Genomic DNA, 19,601 nt, shown 5'->3' with positions numbered 1-19,601 from the left:
AAAAAAAAAAAAAAAAAAAGAAAGAAAGAAAAAAGAAAACCATCTCCACAGAGATCTGTAGGAAAAGCTTAAGTTTCCTCACATCTACTTTTTCTTGCTCCCCAGCCCAATTTTACTCTTCAGGAAAGTGAGGACAAAGGGCTAGAAGCTCCAACTTCCGAAGAAGAGGACAGCAGCGGTGGAGGACATGGAAAAGCCATATTCTCTCGGGCAAAGGACTCAGAGAAGAGAAACGTTGATTTTCTTGCCTCTATGCAGTCAGCACTTGAATCCCAATCAATTCATCAGTCAACCAACAACTGTCTCCTCTCTCTTTCTCTCTCCCCCACCATAACACAGCTGGACCTGGGGACAGTGGGCTGACCTTGGAAGGCCTGGAAAGTCTCCTTGTCTGAGTACTACGCAGTAGGGAAACCTACTTTTGCAACGTTCCTCGAGACAGAATTTGGTCACTCCAAGGTCTGCAGGTCAAAACATCACTCAAGAGCTCTGTAATGTCACAATGTCTAACACTATTTGCCACTGTGCCATATATAAACAGCAGAGTATTAAATGGTACAGGATGAGCAACTCGAGTGCTGAGGCATAATCAGTAAGATGCTCCTTACACAGTTTGCCTTCTATATCTGTGGGTCTCATCCACGGATTCAACCAACTACAGGTCAAAATACTTGGGGGAGATGGGGGAAGGGTGATTGTGTCCTTATTGAACATGTACAGACTTTTTTCCTGTCATTATTCCCAAAACAATACAGTATAACTAACAACTGTTAAAAATGGCATTTACATTGTATTATGTAAGTAATCTAGAGATGATTTAAAATATACAAGAGGAAGTATACAGGTTACATACAAATACCATACCATTTTTTATCAGGGACTTGAGCTTCTGTGGATTTTGGTATCCAAGGAAGTTTTGGAACCAATCCTCACACATATCAAGGGACAACTATATAATTTTTAAAAATGAGGCCATAATCTGAACTTAAAGTATTTGAATACTCTATCTTAGAAGTTACTCAAAATAGAAACAGGATTAAAAATACTCCAAATTAGAATATAAACACTTTCAACACCTGCAGGATGTGCGTCTATGGGGAGGGACTTCATGAAACTGAGGGGCAGGGAGCACTAAAAATTTTTTTTACATTGACAAATGACACTTTGCTTGTATTTCTACCTAGCCCTTACTTTACTCTGGCCTGGAGTATAGCTAGTTCTTCCCATGTTTATTTCTCACATGATGTTAGCTCCTTAAGGGCAGGGAAAATATACTATCCACCTTTGAGTTCCTCTAGCGCCTACATCAATCATTTGTTGATTGACTTTAAAGACGGAATTCATTTCAAATATCATCGTACTACTTTTTTAAAATTTTATTTTTACTCCTTTCCCATCCTCCCTCCCCGTCTCATAGCACTACTTTTATAGGTACAGAAATTCTGAAAATTCAGTGGAAAAGAGATGTTTAATTGTACACTTTTTGAGTTAAACCAAATTTTTTTTTTTTTTGAGACAGAGCCTCAAGCTGTCTCCCTGGGCAAAGTGCTGTGGCATCACAGCTCACAGCAACCTCCAACTCCTGGGCTCAAGCGAGTCTCCTGCCTCAGCCTCCCAAGTAGCTGGGACCACAGGCGCCCAAAAAATGCCCAGCCATTTTTTGGTTGCAGCCGTCATTGTTGTTTGGCGGGCCCGGGCTGGATTCGAACCTACCACCTTGGGTGTAGGTGGCTGGCGCCTTAGCCACTTGAGTCACAGGCGCCAAGCCGTTCAACCAAATTGTTGCCAAAAATCTGTCACTTTTCAGAAGAAATAATTCTGACAATTTCTTCCTCTTTTGTTTTTATTTTTAAGACAGGGTCTTGCTCCACTGGCCGGGTTAGACTGCAGTAGCATCATCATAGCTCACTGCAAACCTCAAACTCCTGGGCTAAGTGCTCCTCCTGCCTCAGTATCCCCAAGTGCCAAGCTTGCAGGAGTGAGCCACTGCACGTGGCCTGACAATTTATTTTGAATAGGCTTGAAGCAGGGGATCACAGAAATAAGTCCAAACCACTCATTATAAGTCAATTGAAACTGTAGTTTTTCAAATATCTTCTTTCTCATTTTTCACTTATTTCAGAATCAAAATATCTTAATATTCCACTTATTTTTCAGAATCAAAGGAAATTAGCTTTTCAACACCAGAATTTAAAAACTTTAAAAGAATGGTTGTGTATCTTTTTTTTTAATTTTAGATATAATCATTTTAAAGTTTAACACCAAGAAGTGTCAGTAAAACTTTCTTAATCTATAAATTTGAAAAATAAACAAATACAATAAAACATTTTAATGCAGTCATAAAAACAGGCACTTGCCTGTGAATAGTGCCTAGGATAGCTGGACAGATGGGAAGCAGATGGGTAACCCCAAAGGGGCAGAATGACCCGGCCTCAACATATGGAGAAGATCCTGGATTAACTTCACTTGCCACTTCCCGCTGTCTCTTTTGGGCACATATATCAAACAAAGATGATACAGTTTAATATATCTAAGATCTAATCTGGGGGGCCAGGGGAAAGGAGAAAGAGAATGATCTGAAGAAGAATGGGAGACAGCAGCCGTGACTATGGGGATTATTTTATATACCAACGCACCTTAAATGGATATAAAGAAACAGTTGAAATTTGTGAGAGAATATCTAACCTTCATATTCCCCAAATTCATTAGAGATGATCGTGGAGGCTCGGGCTCTCACCTGACACATCTATTAACATTTCTATTAAGTCTCATCTAAGTCTGTTTGGTTTCTTAACATCTGTGTTAACCATGTTTTCAACACTCAGGGTTTTCTCTGTCTCTCATTTCATGAGCAATTTTTCCACTATCTAGAAAAACTCACTGACAACTGTGCAGTGTTCAGTATCATTATCTACTCATTACTTTATTTAAACTTCATTTCTCAGAGTAAAAACCATCAACTTGTTGGTTATCTTCATTTTCATTAATAGGACTAGCGTTCAGTTTTCTGAAATGTTCAGTGCTATTTTTCCATAAAGATAACATGTTTTAAAACATTAAAGAAGACTTTCTGTGTATGCCTGTTATCAGTAAAAAATACAAATCTGATTAAGACTTTCAAGAACCAGAAAATCAGGTAGGCTAATGATCTGCCTACAAGTTTTGCTTCAAGACAGGACTCAGAGAACATTCCGCATAGTTGAATTCTTCAATCCCGCAGAACTGCAGGTTATCACACTCATGAGTTACCTATGAACATTCAAAGTCACAAATGTCAATAGTCTTGGATACACTAAGAATTCTAATAAATCCAGAGTAAGTCAAAATTCCTTAATTTCAAGTAAGAAAAAATTATATATTATAATAAGGTATAAAAATAACTTTATTACACTAAGCATTTTAATGCATACAAACCTTTAAAGCCATCAGGATACTCTTCAGAGAGAAATTTAGTGCTGATGTCTCCTTTTACAAAACGTGAGTTGATTATCACCTCTCGAAGTAATGCAATATTATGTGTAACACCTAAAAATAAAATGATATCAGATTGAGTTAGAGAACAAGAGTCAATGAAAAATCGAATTCTTATAATCTAGGGAAATTTATCATCAGTGTCTTATGACCTAGCACAAACCATGTAAGATTACTATTTCCTTGACTGAAAACATGTGAACTTGAGTTATAATAAAACACTAAAAATAAACTTAAGCAGTTGGTTATTGCCAAGTAAATTCAATGAAGATCTAAATATCTTTTCAGTAAATGATACAAGAACAAGCTATCCATTTGAGCAAAAAAGAAAATGAACTTCAACCTTAACTCAGCACACAGAAAAAAAAATTAACTCAAAATGGATCACAAACCTAAATGTAAAATCTAAACCAATTTAAGACTTACAGAAGAAAATAGAGGGAGGTGAAAACTGTTACTGTGAGGTAGAGAATAGATTCTCAGATCATACACAAACACCATTCACCATAAAAATATCAACATTTAAAGCCCAGTCTTCAAACGACACAGTTAAGAAAATGAAATGGGAAGCCATAAATTGAGAGAAAATATTCACAATACATATATTAGACAAGGAGCTTGTATCTGGAATATATAAAGAACATATACAATACAATTATAAGATGATGAATAAACCAAGTAAAAAAAATGGGTGCAAGATCTAAATAGACATTTCACAAAATGTCAGGGAAGCACAGGAAAAGATGTTGAACATCACTATTGTAAAAAAAAAAAACAATGAAGATATCTCCCCCCCACCCTCCCAGACTAGTTTACATGGAAAAAAGTTAAAAGAGACAGGAAGTGTTGGTGAGGAGGTGGAGCAAATGGAATTGTCAAACCCATGTGACCCAAGGGGGTGGCCCAGCTGTCAATCTGTCAGCCAGTACTGCTTCCTCTATGTCTTTTTCCTCATCATCCAGCACTAGTTTGGAAGCATTCATCTCCACCAAGTCATCTTCTGTAATTTCTTTGGAATCATGTCTATTAACCCTTGAATTTCCCCAAGATCCATATCTTGAAACCCTTTATCCCCTGCCTTCTACCTTTTTGGCCATATGCACAATCTCATGATTTCCTTGACTGGCTCTGGTGTCAATCCTGTGAAATCATGGGCAACATCTGGAACCAGTTTTCTCCAGCAGGAATTTGTTGTTTCGAGCTTGATAGTTTTTGTGGCTTCTTCTGTGACAGCAACGGTGTAACCCCCAGAATTTATATCCACTCTATCAGAGTTCTCTTCCATACTCTGCTGACATTACGTTCTCCAGCTTCAAGATCCTTTCCCTTCCTTTTACTTTGTCATATAAGGACTTCATTGTTTCTCAGATCATACTACAGTCTATAGCTACACCTTCCTCGTATCAATTCTGCACCCACATAAAGCTGCATTTTCAATATAAGATAAAAAGGTATTTCACAAAATGTGTGAGGTTTTCATGCCTTCTGGTTTAGCTGTAGCAACTGCTTCACAAATTTCCTTTTGTTTTTCTTTTTGTTAATGATGGTCCTTACACTGGATTCATTTATCTTGAAATGATGGGCAGCCGCAGACCTCAATCGACAGTACATTATAAACAATTCAGCTCTATCTTACAATGTCATAACTTTCCTCTACTTTTTGGGAGCACTTCCAGCATCATTGGTGGCATTTCATATGAGTCACATGGCGTTAACCAAGGTCTGTGATATTGCACTATAAACACGAAAAACATGTGATAACCAAGAGAGATCACTTTTTACTGAGACACACAATTTATGGAGGGATGGACTGCTCACACAGAGATAATCAGTACCACATGGTGCTTTGAACAGATACTTGCAAGGCTTGAGCTCACCACAAGAGCAAAAGGCGGTAATGAACAGTTAATTCTACGCACTTATGACTTAAAACTGTTTCTTTATATTTGTTTACATACTTCATGCAAATGGCACCATGTATGTTCTCCGTGTGCCTAAATTTTGATAAATATTAAGTTTTTATAATAGACTTGTGTGCATTTCTGGTAGTAAATGATGCAGTAGACTCGTATCTATATACAGTTTATGTGTTCATGACATACCTATCTTTTTCTTAATTTTTTTGATATTTCTAGGTTATGTGGTTTATCTGCAAGTTTTTTCAAACTGTCACAAATCTCCAAAAATTTTTCCATTCATTGAAAAATATCCAAGATAAGTGGACAAGTACAGTATAAATCTGTGTTGTTCAAGGGTCAACTATAAAGTCAAAATAGGTAACTACCACAGAAGGGATGCACTAATGGCACTGGGAGCGTTCTATGATACAGAAAGGCTTCAGAGTGGAGCCTATGAAGTGGAGTATTAACCTTGGTCATCTAGATTACAAAGACGTTAAATGGGAATAAAAGGAAATGTGAGGAAGTATTTAACAACCAGAGAAGGCAAGAATTACATCAGGCTTCCACAAGAAGCGTAGGTGACTGCAGCTAACAGACCTGAAGATGAAATAAACGTGAGTTTGTTCATTTCTTCTAATTTCTTTAGCCCATTTTGGTAGGGTTCTAATCTGTATCACTATGCTGCAAAACAAACCTAGAAAGTCTAATTTTTATTTTGCTATTACAGTGTCATGGAATCCCCACTTTACAACAGTAATTATAAAGTAAGGAAAGAATCAGACTCTCAAGTTCAAGTACCAGATCTACTTCCTACCTTAGGTAAACTATTTAAAGTCTCAAAACTTTCATTTGTAAACTGTTAACAATAACAGAACCTATTTTGTGTGACCGCCAGCAGGATGAATGAGAGAATGCTTACTGCAATGCCAGGCACTCAAGTGGTACATTACTATCCTTTCACATGGGAATAAACACAGAGCATAAGACAAATGTAAGTAATAGAACATCAGAAAGAAGTTGCACTGCCTCCAAAGCTTTAGCACTGACCTGCCTACCTAACTTCCAGGTTCATGTTCTATTAAGGGTGAAACTTCTCAAATCAAGGTGTATCCCTATTTCTAAGTTGTAACTCTCTTAATAAGGCAGGAATGGGCAAAATATAGCCTGTAGGCCAAATCTGACCTACCACGTATTTTGTAAATAGTTTCATTAGAACACAGCCAGGCTTGTTCTTTATATAAAGCTACTTTTGTACTACAGCAGTAGAGACAGCAGTTGTGACAGAAACCGTATGGCCCGCAAAGTTTAAAACATTTACCATCCAACCCTTCAGTCTGAGCAAGCCAATCTGTCTGTATCGACACCTCTTCTACACCTACTAATCAGACAGCAGTTAGAAATCACAGGAAGGGAATGAAAGCACACACTGTGGTGCCTGCTTGTGAGGGACTCTGAGTAGCCAGTTACAGAGTAAGAAAGAACAAAGGGACCATACGAATAAGAAAATTGGGTCAGGCACGCAGGCCTTAATCCTAGCATCTCTGTTCCTGACTGAGAAGATACTCTATATCTACATTTTATAAAAGCCAATCCTCAATCTATTCAAATTACCTCAGAACATTTAGAGAAACTTCCAAATTCAAATACTAACAATATTCCTTTAGCTACACAAATATTCCATGGACGAAGTGATCACATGTATCATTATGTCATTAACAGACCATCAGATTACATAAATATCATATAGATTACTTTACACACACACACCCTTTTACAGCACACACCCATTAGAAATGCACAACTATCTCGAGCTCGTTCTATGGGTCAAGACTTAGCCCATATCTAGTAGCAAATGTTTCGAAGGGCTTTTTATAAGTATTTTCTATGAGAAAAGTACTAGAGGTGTGAGAAACTTCTGAAGACACCAAAATACCAGAGGAAATCATGGATGGGGGGAAGTGGCATTTCCCCATTTTATAAGTGTCATTTGGACAGAAAAAATAAAGAATTGCAGGCAATATACTAGAAAGATGAAGAAGGTAGGCAAAAGTTTTTAGGCTCCTTGAAAGAGGTCAGGCTATGAACAGGAAATTAAACCCTGTATGTTTCACAAACAGTCAGAACTAAAGCACCTTTGGAGAAGAAAAGGGACATCATTTGCCAGAGAAGTGCACATGCATAGGAAACCGCAGCTGTGAGCTGTGTGTTTCAGGAAGAGGAAAGCAGTCGTGACTTACACAGATCTTCCTGGCTGGGAAAGAAAACACAGCAAAATGCAAAAGGACCCAAAGATGAGTAGTTGTGATTTGGGCAATACTGGGGAGGAACCTAAAGTACTTATGAATTTTTACTATTGTAAAAAGCATGTGGTCACCACAGGTACTTCTGTAGACAGGAATAAAAGGACACCATGGCCTGAAAGTGGGAGTACAGGAGGGGGATGCTGGATACAGCAGAAAGGCCAGCAGTGTACTCAGGGTCTGCAGGCCACACAAAGGTTTTACTGTCCCTGGAGAGCAACCAGAACGGCTGAAGCAGGGCAGATACGACTAGAACTACACAATCCAGGAATCACTCAGGCGATATACAGAAAAGGGATTAGGAAGAGGCAACAGGAAAGACGGGGAGATTCACTAGCTGACATTGGCAGAGACATGCCAGAAATCAGTAAGGCGCAGGTCCACAGCCAGGGCGTTGACAATACAGCTGGAGAAGGAGGTGGACTTGGGAGATACGCAGGAGGCAGACAGAGGCTGATGCCAAGGATGGGGAGACGAGCCCAGCACCCAAGTTTCTGGCTGTGCAACATAAAAGAAGGTGCCACGTGTCGAGAAGAAATGGGTTGGGAGGAAAACACCTGATTCGTGACGGTTAACATGAGATGCCTGGGAGATGATGTCTGAATGGCTACAGCACAGAAGAGCAGGCAGCTTACCAGGTACACATCAGAATCCAGACAGTTTCTAGCTACGAGGGTGGACATCCACACAAAGGAATGCAAACAATGTGAAAACAAGGAAATGCAACTAAATCCAGCAATCTGCGATTTATTCACACACTATAGTAACTGTAGTTTGGGGAAAATAAGATCCTAAAGGAGGGAATGGAAAGGATGCCAGTTAGAAGACAAAGGTGCAGCTGTAATTTCCCCCCCAAAAGTGGCCATTATGTGCAAATTAATAATTCAGAATATTTCAATTTACAAGTTTTTTTGTGAACAGCAGATAAGGTAGCAAAATAGTCTCTTCCTTCCTCCAGTTAAATAAAACAAAACTGTTCACTTCCATCCTTAGCATTGCGCGTTTAGCGTTATGGGCTTCTTGTCACAGCCTAGCGCTGGTATACATTTTCTAGCTCTCTGTGTGGCCAATGTCAGAACAGTTGGAATGAGACTCTGTGTAAAATATTAACATAACGTAGCTTCTGGAAACAGTTAATGATAATTTGAACAAAAATAAGATTATCTGTGGATGCTCAGTGATCAATTCTTTACAAGTTTTTCTACTGGAATAGTAAGTAGAGTATGAAAATACAGAGTTTGGTCTCACTAAATGTTTCAAAAATAAAATTAACACACAAAAACATTTTCTTTTTAACATCTTCTGAATAAAATATTACACATTACTATGTAAAATCAAGTCCCATTATCTATTTTTCATTCCCAAGGACCATATAGTGAAGCTCAAGACAGACCACTAATACCAGGTGCCTCAACTGACTGCTCCCAGACCCACTGTACATTAATTCTAAAGCCCAACTGGAATAATCAGAAAATGATTTTATACCTGAAAACCCCAAAGATCAGATAGAAGGGAAAAATCATTGAAGTGTTCAAAAGTATTGTACACATTGGAAAAGTACCGTTTTGTATTAGTTTCTTCCTTCCCACATGCCGGGAAAGACAATGCTATTTGAACAGACCCTTATTTAAATAGTAAGTGGACAGGAGATTCTTTGAAAGTTAGTTTATAACTTCAAGGATACTATTAATCACATACTCATAAAAATTATGACTGGGAGCTTTAGATTGGGAATTGAGGATGACCTCTGCCAAAGTTCACCAGGTCCCATCTGTATGGGAAATCATGACCAAGCCACAGCAGAGAGGCCCCTATGAGCAGCCTTCTCCTGACTACCTGCTGCTTCCAAAACACTGCTCAGACATTAGGGACACATGCTGCCAGGATCAAACGGAGGCCGAGAAGCACTGCTTATTTCATGAGGACTTAGAAATTAACTTTATCCAACTTACATTTTTGCTCTAAAGTTTCTCTACCTAACAAAAGCTCACAATCAGTTCAGGACAAAAATATTTACATTTGAACAATTAAGCTTTCACCATACAAGACATTAACTTGTCATTCCTTCCCTGCTCTTTCTAAAGCAAGTTTTTAACCTGTCTACTTTCAGAATTGGCCAGATGAATAATATTTAAGGAAAAATCTCAAGGGCTTCTCTGTTTTTTATTCCTCAAATGTTAGTGGGGGTGGGGAGGTTTCCTCTTCCCTATTTTTAAATTTTATTTTGGAATACTACCAGAAAAAAAATTAAATAGTACAGAGAGTTACAGTATATTTTTTATCCACAATCTCCTATTGATAACATCTTACTACATTTATCTGCTAATTTTCTATGTATCCATATACAAATATAATTTTCTTTCTTAACCATGAGGGTAGGTTGCAGATAAGATCCCATTTTACCTCTAAATACTTCAGTGTATATGTCCTAGAAACAAGGCAAATTTCTTAGGTGATCACAGTACCAAATCAGAAAAGTACAACATTGATAACATTATCATTATCTCATCTGCAGACGTTATTCAGGTTTACTGACTATCCCGCTTATGACCTTTACTACAAAAGAAAAACATGTTCTTCTGGTCCAGGGTCTAACCCAGGATCACACGTTACATTTAGTTGTCATGTGTCTTTAGTTTCCTTTGATCTAGAGAAGTTGCTCAACTTTTCTTTGTATTTCTTGACCTTGACACATTTGAAGAGTAGAGCCATTTATTTTGTAGACTGTCTTTTAATTTGGTTTGATGTTTCCTCATGATTATATTCAGGTTGTGCATTTTTTGGCAAGACTATCACAGAATTGATGTTGTGTTCTTCTCACAACAGTCTATCAGGAGGGACCTGGTGCTGATTTGTCCCCATAGCAGTGGGTGAGGTTAATTTTGATCCTCAGTAAGTTGCCCGACTTTTCTATTGTGACAGCACCTGACTGCCCATTATAATGAGTAAATACCTTGTGTGGACATATTAGGAAACTACACCAGTGTCTGTTTCACATATTTTCATTCACTAATTTTCGTACCAATGGTGATTCTTACCTAAACAATATGGTGTTTATCAAATGGTGCTTTTCTACATTTATTAGTTAAAAATCTACTGTAAGGGGTGGTGCCTGTGGCTCAAAGGAGTAGGGCACAAGTTCCATATGCAGGAGGTGTTCAAACCTAGCCCTGCCCCCTCCCCAAAAATCTACTATAAGGAATGCTGATTTTCTATATTTATTAGTAAAAAAACTTACTGTAAGGAAGAGCTGTGCCTTTCCCCCCATTTATCTGACCAGTGTGTTTATGTCCCTATTAACTCACGAACTCTATGACATTCCATAGATTATAATCCTTACTAGTATGATTTATTTTCTTGCTGATGGTTTCCCAAATTTGGGGAGTGAGAACCCTTTTAAGCTGGCTGTGCCTTTTTAACAAATCATCATTTTTAGCATTTGCTTGCTTAAACATCTTGTGTTTAGGGTTCATCTTGGGCTCTTTCTGAAATGGACTATTTTATCACAGAGCCTCAGCTCATTTACAAGACAATGGTGTATTTAGAAAACAAGATCTGGGTGCTTGGTGTGCTCAAACTATGGGCACCAATGCTAGTATGAACTCAGCAGGGCAACAATCTCAGTCAACGGGGGTTTGTCCCCTAAGGGCTGTATGTCAAAGGCTGGAGATGCCTGGTCATCACAGTGAGGGGACAGGACTCACTTAGTAGACGGAGAACAAGGATGGCAATAAACATTCAACACTGCACAGCACAGCACTCCCAACAACAAAGGGAGTCTCAAAACGTCAACAGGGCCAAAGTTGAGAAACTCTTAGCCAGAGATCATGGGCATCATGCACAGACACAAACGTGTACTTACATACCAACCAGTCAAAGTTAAAATTCATGAGGTCACATTAATGCCTCCATCTCAATCCAGCACCACAAGATTAATTCTCCCCTGGTCCATTCCCATATTGATAACTGCCTTACCAATGAGAAATGTGGCCGTTATTATCCACAATATATGTATTTATTTCCTCAATACCAAAATATACATAAACTGGCTTTAGAACTGCTAATCCGTGAACTATGAAAACCAAACCTACTAACTAGAGTTTAATTTTTGTTTATATCTATTTTTGTCTTGGGCCTGAGGGAACACAGTAAAAATACCATTAAACATTACCTGAGTTTTATTCTTTTCCTCTCTCCTTCAGCACGATTATATTATGCATCTGGACCACACAACAGTCCTGTCCATTTGTTTCTGTGTATGTATCATTTTGATTCCCCAACATTGATGATTTTGTTTATAAACATTAACATGGATCTAAAAAAATCATATAAAAATATGCAATCAAAGAAATCTTTTTTTTTTTTGAGACAGAATCTTACTTTGTCACCCTCAGTAGAATGCTATCGCATCACAGCTCATAGCAACCTCCAAATCTTGGGCTTAAGTGATTCTCTTGCCTCAGCCTCACACATACCTGGGACTATAGGTGCCCACCACAATGCCCAGCTACCTTTTATTTTAGAGATGGGCGTCTCACTCTTGCTCAGGCTGGTCTTGAACCTGTGAGCTCAGGCAATCCAGATACCTAGCCTCCCAGAGAACTGGGATTATAGACGTGAGCCATGGCACCCAGCCCAATCAAAGAAGTCTTACCTGTTCACCCCCATTTACCATGTTCCCTGCCCCCGTCACATTCACTGTGACACAGATTATGGACCACTCATGAAGAGTCTGGAGATGGGCAGATGATGGTGCCGTTGTAGGAATGAAAACAGCAGTGAAGTAGGGGAGAAGAGGGCAGGAAAGGAAGGGGTATACATGAGTCCAGAGAGGCTATTCTGGGCTCTGCAGGCCATAAAAAGGCAATGGAAAGATATTAAAGGATTTTAAGCAGCAAGAAGACCATAATATTATGAAATAATAAGAAATACATGGCTCAGTAGTTAGGGCACTGGCCACATACACCGGGCTGGTGGGTTCAAACCTGGCCAAGGCCTGCTAAAAACAAGAATGACAGCTACAATGAAAAAACAGCCAGGCAATGTGGCCCAGCACTACTTGGGAGGTTGCGGCAAGAGAACCACTTAAGCCCAAGAGTTTGAGGTTGCTGTAAGCTGTGACACCACAGCACTCTACTGAGGGTAACATAGACTTTGTCTCAAAATTAAAAACAAAAAAGAAATACATATTTGGTCTTTGTCCCTAGTTCCTGGAATAGAGCGCCTAAAACCCTTGAAACTTCCTTATTGAGAGGAGTCTTTTGTTCTTTACAATAAGCTCCCTTGAGACAAACCTGAGGTTATGCTAAAGAGGATGGGAGCTGGCTGCCAGTGGAACCAACTGGAGATTAGAGGGTCTGAACTTTAGGCCAACCCCACCTCCAGGGTAAGAGAGGCTGAGGAAGATTTAACACAATGGCCCAGGCTAGAATGGTCATGCCTGCCTAATGAGGTCTCTGTAAAAGCCCTACACTGCAGGGCTCAGAGAACTGGGTTGATGGGCACATAGAGGTATTTGGGAAGGTGGCATACCTGGAGAGGGCATAGGTATGGGGAACTCTGTACCCCTCCCTGACACCTTGCCCTGTGTATCTCTTCCATGTGGCTATAAGAAAGCTGGATCCTTCAAACCAGTAATAGAAAGCAAAGTGTTTCCCTGAGTTCTGTGCCATTATCACACATTGCCAAGCCTGAGGAAGGGGATGTGGGAACCCCCAATGCACAGCCAGCGAATCAGAAGTGGAAAAGCAGCCTGGACTTGTGACTGGCATCTGAAGTGGTGGCACTCTTAAGGGACTGGGCCTCAATCTGTGGGTCTGACTAATTCTAGGTAGACCCACAGAAGAGAACTGACCTCAACTGTAGGACACCTTGTGGGTATCTGCAGAGAACTGGGGACTCTGGGTTGGAGAGGGCAGGGAGTGCTACACAGTTGGTCTCAGAAGAGTTGAGAAAGTGAAAAAGAAGGGAAAAACATTTTCCATTCGTGATAATTAGTTCTTCCTATTTAGATGAAGTGGACGGAGGAAGCCCTCTCAGAATGCCTTTGAAGCCAATTTCCACAGGCTACGTCAGGAACTCAGCATCCATGCCAAGAAGAAGGGGCTTGTCTGGTCACCCTTATCCTGAAACCTCGGTTACCCCCACCTCCCAGAATTACTCCTCCCACTTTTCCAAGCCATTCTACACCATCTTTGGAGGTGCTGCTCCATGATTAGTCAGGGTTCAGTGTGTTTGGTATCATCATAGAACATTCCACCCACCTCCTCACCTCACCTACAAGCCTCAAGGGCCTCAAGGGCCTCAAGGTCCCCAAGACTTCTCGAGCAGCCCTCAGATACTCTAGCCCTCAGATACCCCTGCAATCTAGTGCCACTTCTACAACATCACCTCTTTTAATCCTTGGAGAAACTTGCATCACCTTGAGGCTCACTGTCATTAATACACATGTGTGCCACAACCCAGTATTCACTAAAAAATTGTTACCTGACCTGCAGTCTCTTTCTTCCAATCCTAACTCGTTTTCCCCTGGAAGGATGGCCCAGGCAATATCCTCAGCTCTCAATGTTTTGAATCTCATCTTCTTTTTTTTTTTTTTTTTTTTTTTGAGACAGAGTTTCACTATGTTGCCCTAGGCAGAGTGCTGTGGCGTCACAGCTCACAGCAACCTGAAATTCTTGGGCTTAAGCAATTCTCTTGCCTCTGCTTCCCAAGTAGCTAGGACTACATGCACCTGCCACAATGCCCAGCTATTTTTTGTTGTTGTTGCAGTTGTTTAGCTGGCCCAGGCCGGGTTTGAACCTGCCACCCTTGGTGTAGATGGCTGGTGCCATAACCACTGTGCTATGGGCGCCAAACCTGGATATCATCTTCAGTAATAATCTAGTCTCACTGCCACACCCAAAAATCTTCTAATCTTCAATAACTGCACTATACTCAAAATCGCTAAAGAATACTGCTTTCCAACTACAAGTTACTTCCCAGGTGCCGTCAATTAGACCAACCTGACGCCTGCAATCTAGAATGTGGCACATTCTACATAGTAACTACCCACCAGGGGTCCTCAAACTTTTTAAACAGGGGGCCAGTTCACTGTCCCTCAGACCTTTGGAGGGCCGGACTGCGGGCCCCGGGACGAGTCGGCTGCTAAGCAGGACAGGCAGTGGCAGCAAAAACACCTGGCGGGCAGGATAAATGTCCTCAGTGGGCTGTGTTTGGCCCACAGGCCGTAGTTTGAGGACGCCTGACCCAGACTCTTCTAAAAATCAATGAAATGAAATATAAAAGAGGGTAAGATAATAAAGAGACATAACCAAAGGCATAAACTTTAGACCACGGATGCAGTTTAAAAAAAAAACAACACTAAAAAGGCACTTGGAAGGAGACCTGAATGTGGATAATAACATCAGATTGCTATTCATTTTCTTTGGTGTGATAATGACATTGTGGTTTCATGGGAACATGACCTTCTGATTAGGATGCCTGGTGAAGTATTTAGGAGTGATATGTCATGTTGTTTGCAACTTTGCTTCAAATGCACAAAAAATAAAACCCCAGAAAGAAGAGAACAGACGGAGGAAGAGGATGCGTGGGAAAGGAAGAGGAAGAGGCAGAGAAAAGGGAGAAAGGGGAAACAAAGCAGATGTTGAAACGTTTAGTCATTAATTAATCCGGGTGAAAAGCACACAGGTGTGCATCATACTGTTCATTCACCTTTTCTCTAGGTTTGAAAATCCTGAAAATAAAAAGTATAGGGGAGGGTGGCGCCTGTGGCTCAAAGGAGTAGGGTGCCAGCCCCATATGCTGGAGGAGGCAGGTTCAAACCCAGCCCCAGCCAAAAACTACAAAAAAAAAAAAAAAAGTATAAGGGAAATGCATCAATAAAAACCTCTATTTGATAAGCCATTGAGATTTAAAAAAAAAATTGATGTGTATACACTCATACCTTTCTATGTGCTCATCCAAATATAATTAAAAATACTTCAGGATAGAAAGGTGGTTTACAGATTATTCTGCAAATTGCTTTTCTACTCTAACAATACACATAAGCACTCGCCTTCACATCACAGCTGCATAGTATTTTATACTAAAAACGCACTGTAATTTACCCAATCATTCATCTATTTAGTGGACACTGTGGTTGGCCAGCATTTGGCCGCTGCAGACAATGATGCTGCAAATCTCCTGGTGAACATCATCTCACGATTCAGCCTCGTAACTCTACAGAAAAGATTCCCAAAAGATGAACAGCTGAGTCCAAAAGTACATACTTTTATTTTAACATCTGATGCCAGATTATTTCCCCATAAGACCACAGCAAGTCACACCCCAAAGATGCCCGAGTGGCCCATCCCCTTTATTTCACCTACACGGTAAGTCTTTTTAAAACTGCTGTCACCCTGCGGGTCATTTGAAGGCAGCACAAAGTGAGGTACTCTTAAAAGTCACCTATGAGTCCCGAAACAGTAGTCACACTCCTTTCAAAGGACCAAAAGGGAAAAATGAGAAAAGAAAGATTCACTACCTACTTCCTTAAACTCCCACTATATTTTTTCACCCCACTGTTACAGCAACTACAAAGTTATATTATACTTCTCTGTTCATGTTTTTCTCATACTAGGTACCTGAAAAACTCCTTGAAATCAGGGATAGGAAATTATTCATTCATTCAACAAACATTTATTAATCACCTACCATGTGTCAGACCCAGTTAAACATCCATAATATACAAGCAAATGAGATAAAGGCCATCAGTGCCCCCAAGCCTTGCAACTCATATTATTATGTGATAACCCAATATTTTAAATTAATTACCCAATTAATACTTTATTGCAGTGCTGACAAATACTCTGGAGAAGTGTTGGAACAGAGAGCAATGAAAGCTCAGTGCTGGAAATGGCCTAAAATGGGCTTTCAATATTATTTATGTATGGCTTAATAAATTTCACACCAATAATAGATAATGTGATTACAAAATAGGATTATTAAAGATGTGGTTTTACAATGATGATGACAAGAGAGAGAGAGAAGAAGATGAGAACTAAATAGGCCAGTATAATGCCCTTTATACATAACATATACCTAATCTTGTTTAATCCTCACCACTAATTTGTAAGGTGGAAACTATCACTCTATTGTTAAAATGAGGAATAAGAGATTCAGACAGAGAAAGTAATTAGACATAAATCACATAATTACTAAGTGGTGTCAAGACAAGATATGAATCCAGGTCTGTCTGGTTGCTATTTTTTTTTTTTTTTTTGAGACGGAGCCTCAAGCTATCCCCCTGGGTAGAGTGCCATGGCATCACGCTCACAGCAACCTCCAACTCCTAGGCTCAAGCGAGTCTCCTGCCTCAGCCTCCCAAGTAGCTGGGACTACAGGCCCCCCACTGTCTGGCCATTTTTTTTGGTTGCAGCCATCATTGTTGTTTGGCGGGCCCGGGCTGGAGATTTGAACCCGCCACCTTAGGTGTATGTGGCTGGCACCTTAGCCGCTTGAGCCACAGGCGCCGAGCCTGGTTGCTTTCTATTATACTGCAATAATTCAAAGCCAGAAGTTCAGATTAAACTTGGAAAAATCTATCTGCACAATGAAAATCATTTTTTTTACATGTGATACACACAAAGTTAGGAGAATAATGGCAAGCCTACTTGGTATTTGAGTCACTTAAAAAAATACAGTAACTGGTGAACCTAAATTTCAAATATAGTAACTAAACTAGTGGAAAATGCTCATTTAAATATAACACCCGAAAGTGGGTTCTGTAAATATGAAAGGATATTCCTTTCAAAGCCAGAATAAAAGAATAGCTTCTAGACGGGGCTGATACTAGTATTTTGACAAACTGCCCAGATGCGATGCTACTATTTTATACTATATCAAAGCTTAGTACAGATATGATCTGACAAAATATTCTCACTCAGCATCTCAAACTCATGATATTTCAAGCTTATTAGAGTAAAATCTAAATTAACTTCAAATCAAATAACTTACCAACCACAATGAAAAAGATAAAGGGGGGGGGAACCCCATAAATATGCTTGCAAATATTTTAAAGTCCTCCAGGAATAATCTTCCTAAGTAATCTGTTGATGTCTCTGTGTTAAACACACAGAGAGAAACATCCAAACCAGACATGAGTTCCAACCACACCCTAGAGTGAGGTTTGGGGTAAAGTGATTTTTGTAAGAAAACAGAATCTTCGAAGCCTATATTCACTACAACCAACATATCAAGAAAATTTATATTTGCTACCTAAAACATCAGAAATAGGAAAGCTATAAAGCCAGTAAGTATTCCATTATCAAGGCTAAAAAGGGAATAGAAAATAGAAACAATGTGAAGGGAATTTTTCAAATTTTTAGATACTCTGGATAATGATTTGCTGGATTAAAACAATTATACCTAGGATCATGTGAAAGCTTATTATTTCCTTTAGTGGACTGGGAAGAATCACTACTGCATGAGATTAAACAGAGTCACCGCCCCATGTAAGCTAACAAATGGGAAGAAAAGGGGGTAATTCTAAAAGGGAAGGGAGGCGGAAAATTTCTCCTCATCTAACATGGGATTACTTGATATAATTGTCATTAGACGAAAACAAGCAGGGAAAGGTGATGTCCACAAATACTGAGTAACCCTGAGCGTTACTGTACAGTTATACAAACTGCTCACTGCACAAAAGCTCGGCCAAGAGGGCAAAGCGAGCCTTCAACATGCTCCTTGGCTAAGTGGGCTTCCTGCCCTGGAGCAGACAGAAAGTGCCCTGAAAACAGAGCACTTTCTCTGTTTCACACAAAGCTCCAGTCCATCAGCCAAAAAGCTAAAACTTGTGTCCACTCAAAGAGAGACCTTTTGAAATGTGCAGAAAGCTCAATGTGGTCTTGAAGGAGTCTGTTCTATCCTTCAGTGTCCAAATCCAGCCTCCCAGCCCCACTGTTCCACCTGGTGAGCCATGAGGAGGGAACAAAACCATACAGCAGCCAGGCTTCCCTAGGGAATATTCTCACCTGCACCGCTCAGAACCCAAAGGGAACTTACATTTTATACATTAAATTTGATATTAAAGTTCATTGTTTTATGATAATTTATGCTGAACTAAAGTAATCTTTTTATTACTAAAGAAAGTTGCTAATAAAATTGAGAATATAATTTATTCCCTAAAGGGGTAAGTATAACTTTGCTTTCATCATTTAATTGTCATAGCTACTCCTAATTCAGTATCACCCTATACTCTAAAGGTTTACAGAATCACATTTTATTAGGCATTGAAAGTATCAGATTTGTACATGAGGTAACAATTGCATTTCCTAGAAAACAGTCTATAATTAGCTTTAATCAGAGAAGCAAACAGCTGTTCTCTCTACCCTCAAATTAGTGAAATGTGGGTTGCTGTGCTTTATATCACCATATATTTTCAAGTTTTCCACTTCAAAACAACAAACGAACAAAACAAACTATGCACAATAACACAACAAAATCTCTACCAAACAACACACTTGCCAATGGTTCTTTATTTTGCAGGCTCTCACCTCACAATTAATATATACCTGCAAAATACTAGATGCTCCTGTAATCCTAGCATTTGGGGAGGCCGAGCAGGGTGGACTGCTTGAGATCAGGAGCTCAAGACCAGGCTGAGCAACAGCAAGACCTTTTCTCTACTAAAAATAGAAAAATTAGCCAGGCATGGTAGCACCTGTAGTCCTAGGTACTCAGGAGGCTGAGACAGGAGCATTACTCGAGCCCAGGAGTTTGAGGTTGCTGTGAGCTATGATGCCAGGGTAACAGAGTGAGACTCTCTCTCAAAAAAAAATACTAGATGCTGGTTTAGGAAAGATAATAAATCATAAGTTTAATTAAATAACTAAAGATATGTATGTAAAGTATAGGACTACTAAGGAAAATAAAACACCTATACTTTGTA

The 19,601-nt window shown here is 39.6% G+C and overlaps 1 protein-coding gene across 2 annotated transcripts in view; it reads right to left on the bottom strand.

Moving 5' to 3' along the window:
- The window catches only part of PCCA (propionyl-CoA carboxylase alpha subunit), a 373,052-nt gene that overhangs the window by 175,360 nt on the left and 178,091 nt on the right, over window positions 1-19,601 (bottom strand). For both annotated transcript variants that reach the window (XM_003789599.2, XM_023513087.1), the window contains exon 17: window positions 3,415-3,525. In XM_003789599.2, the coding sequence (XP_003789647.1) occupies window positions 3,415-3,525 (111 nt within the window). The remainder of the gene's footprint in view (window positions 1-3,414; window positions 3,526-19,601) is intronic.

This window comes from Otolemur garnettii, unplaced genomic scaffold (genome assembly GCF_000181295.1).
Source record: "Otolemur garnettii isolate 467f Iridium unplaced genomic scaffold, OtoGar3 scaffold00034, whole genome shotgun sequence".
Lineage (NCBI taxonomy): Eukaryota > Metazoa > Chordata > Mammalia > Primates > Galagidae > Otolemur > Otolemur garnettii.
Note: the sequence above shows the minus strand (reverse complement) of the source record. Positions and strands in the feature narration are given on the sequence as shown.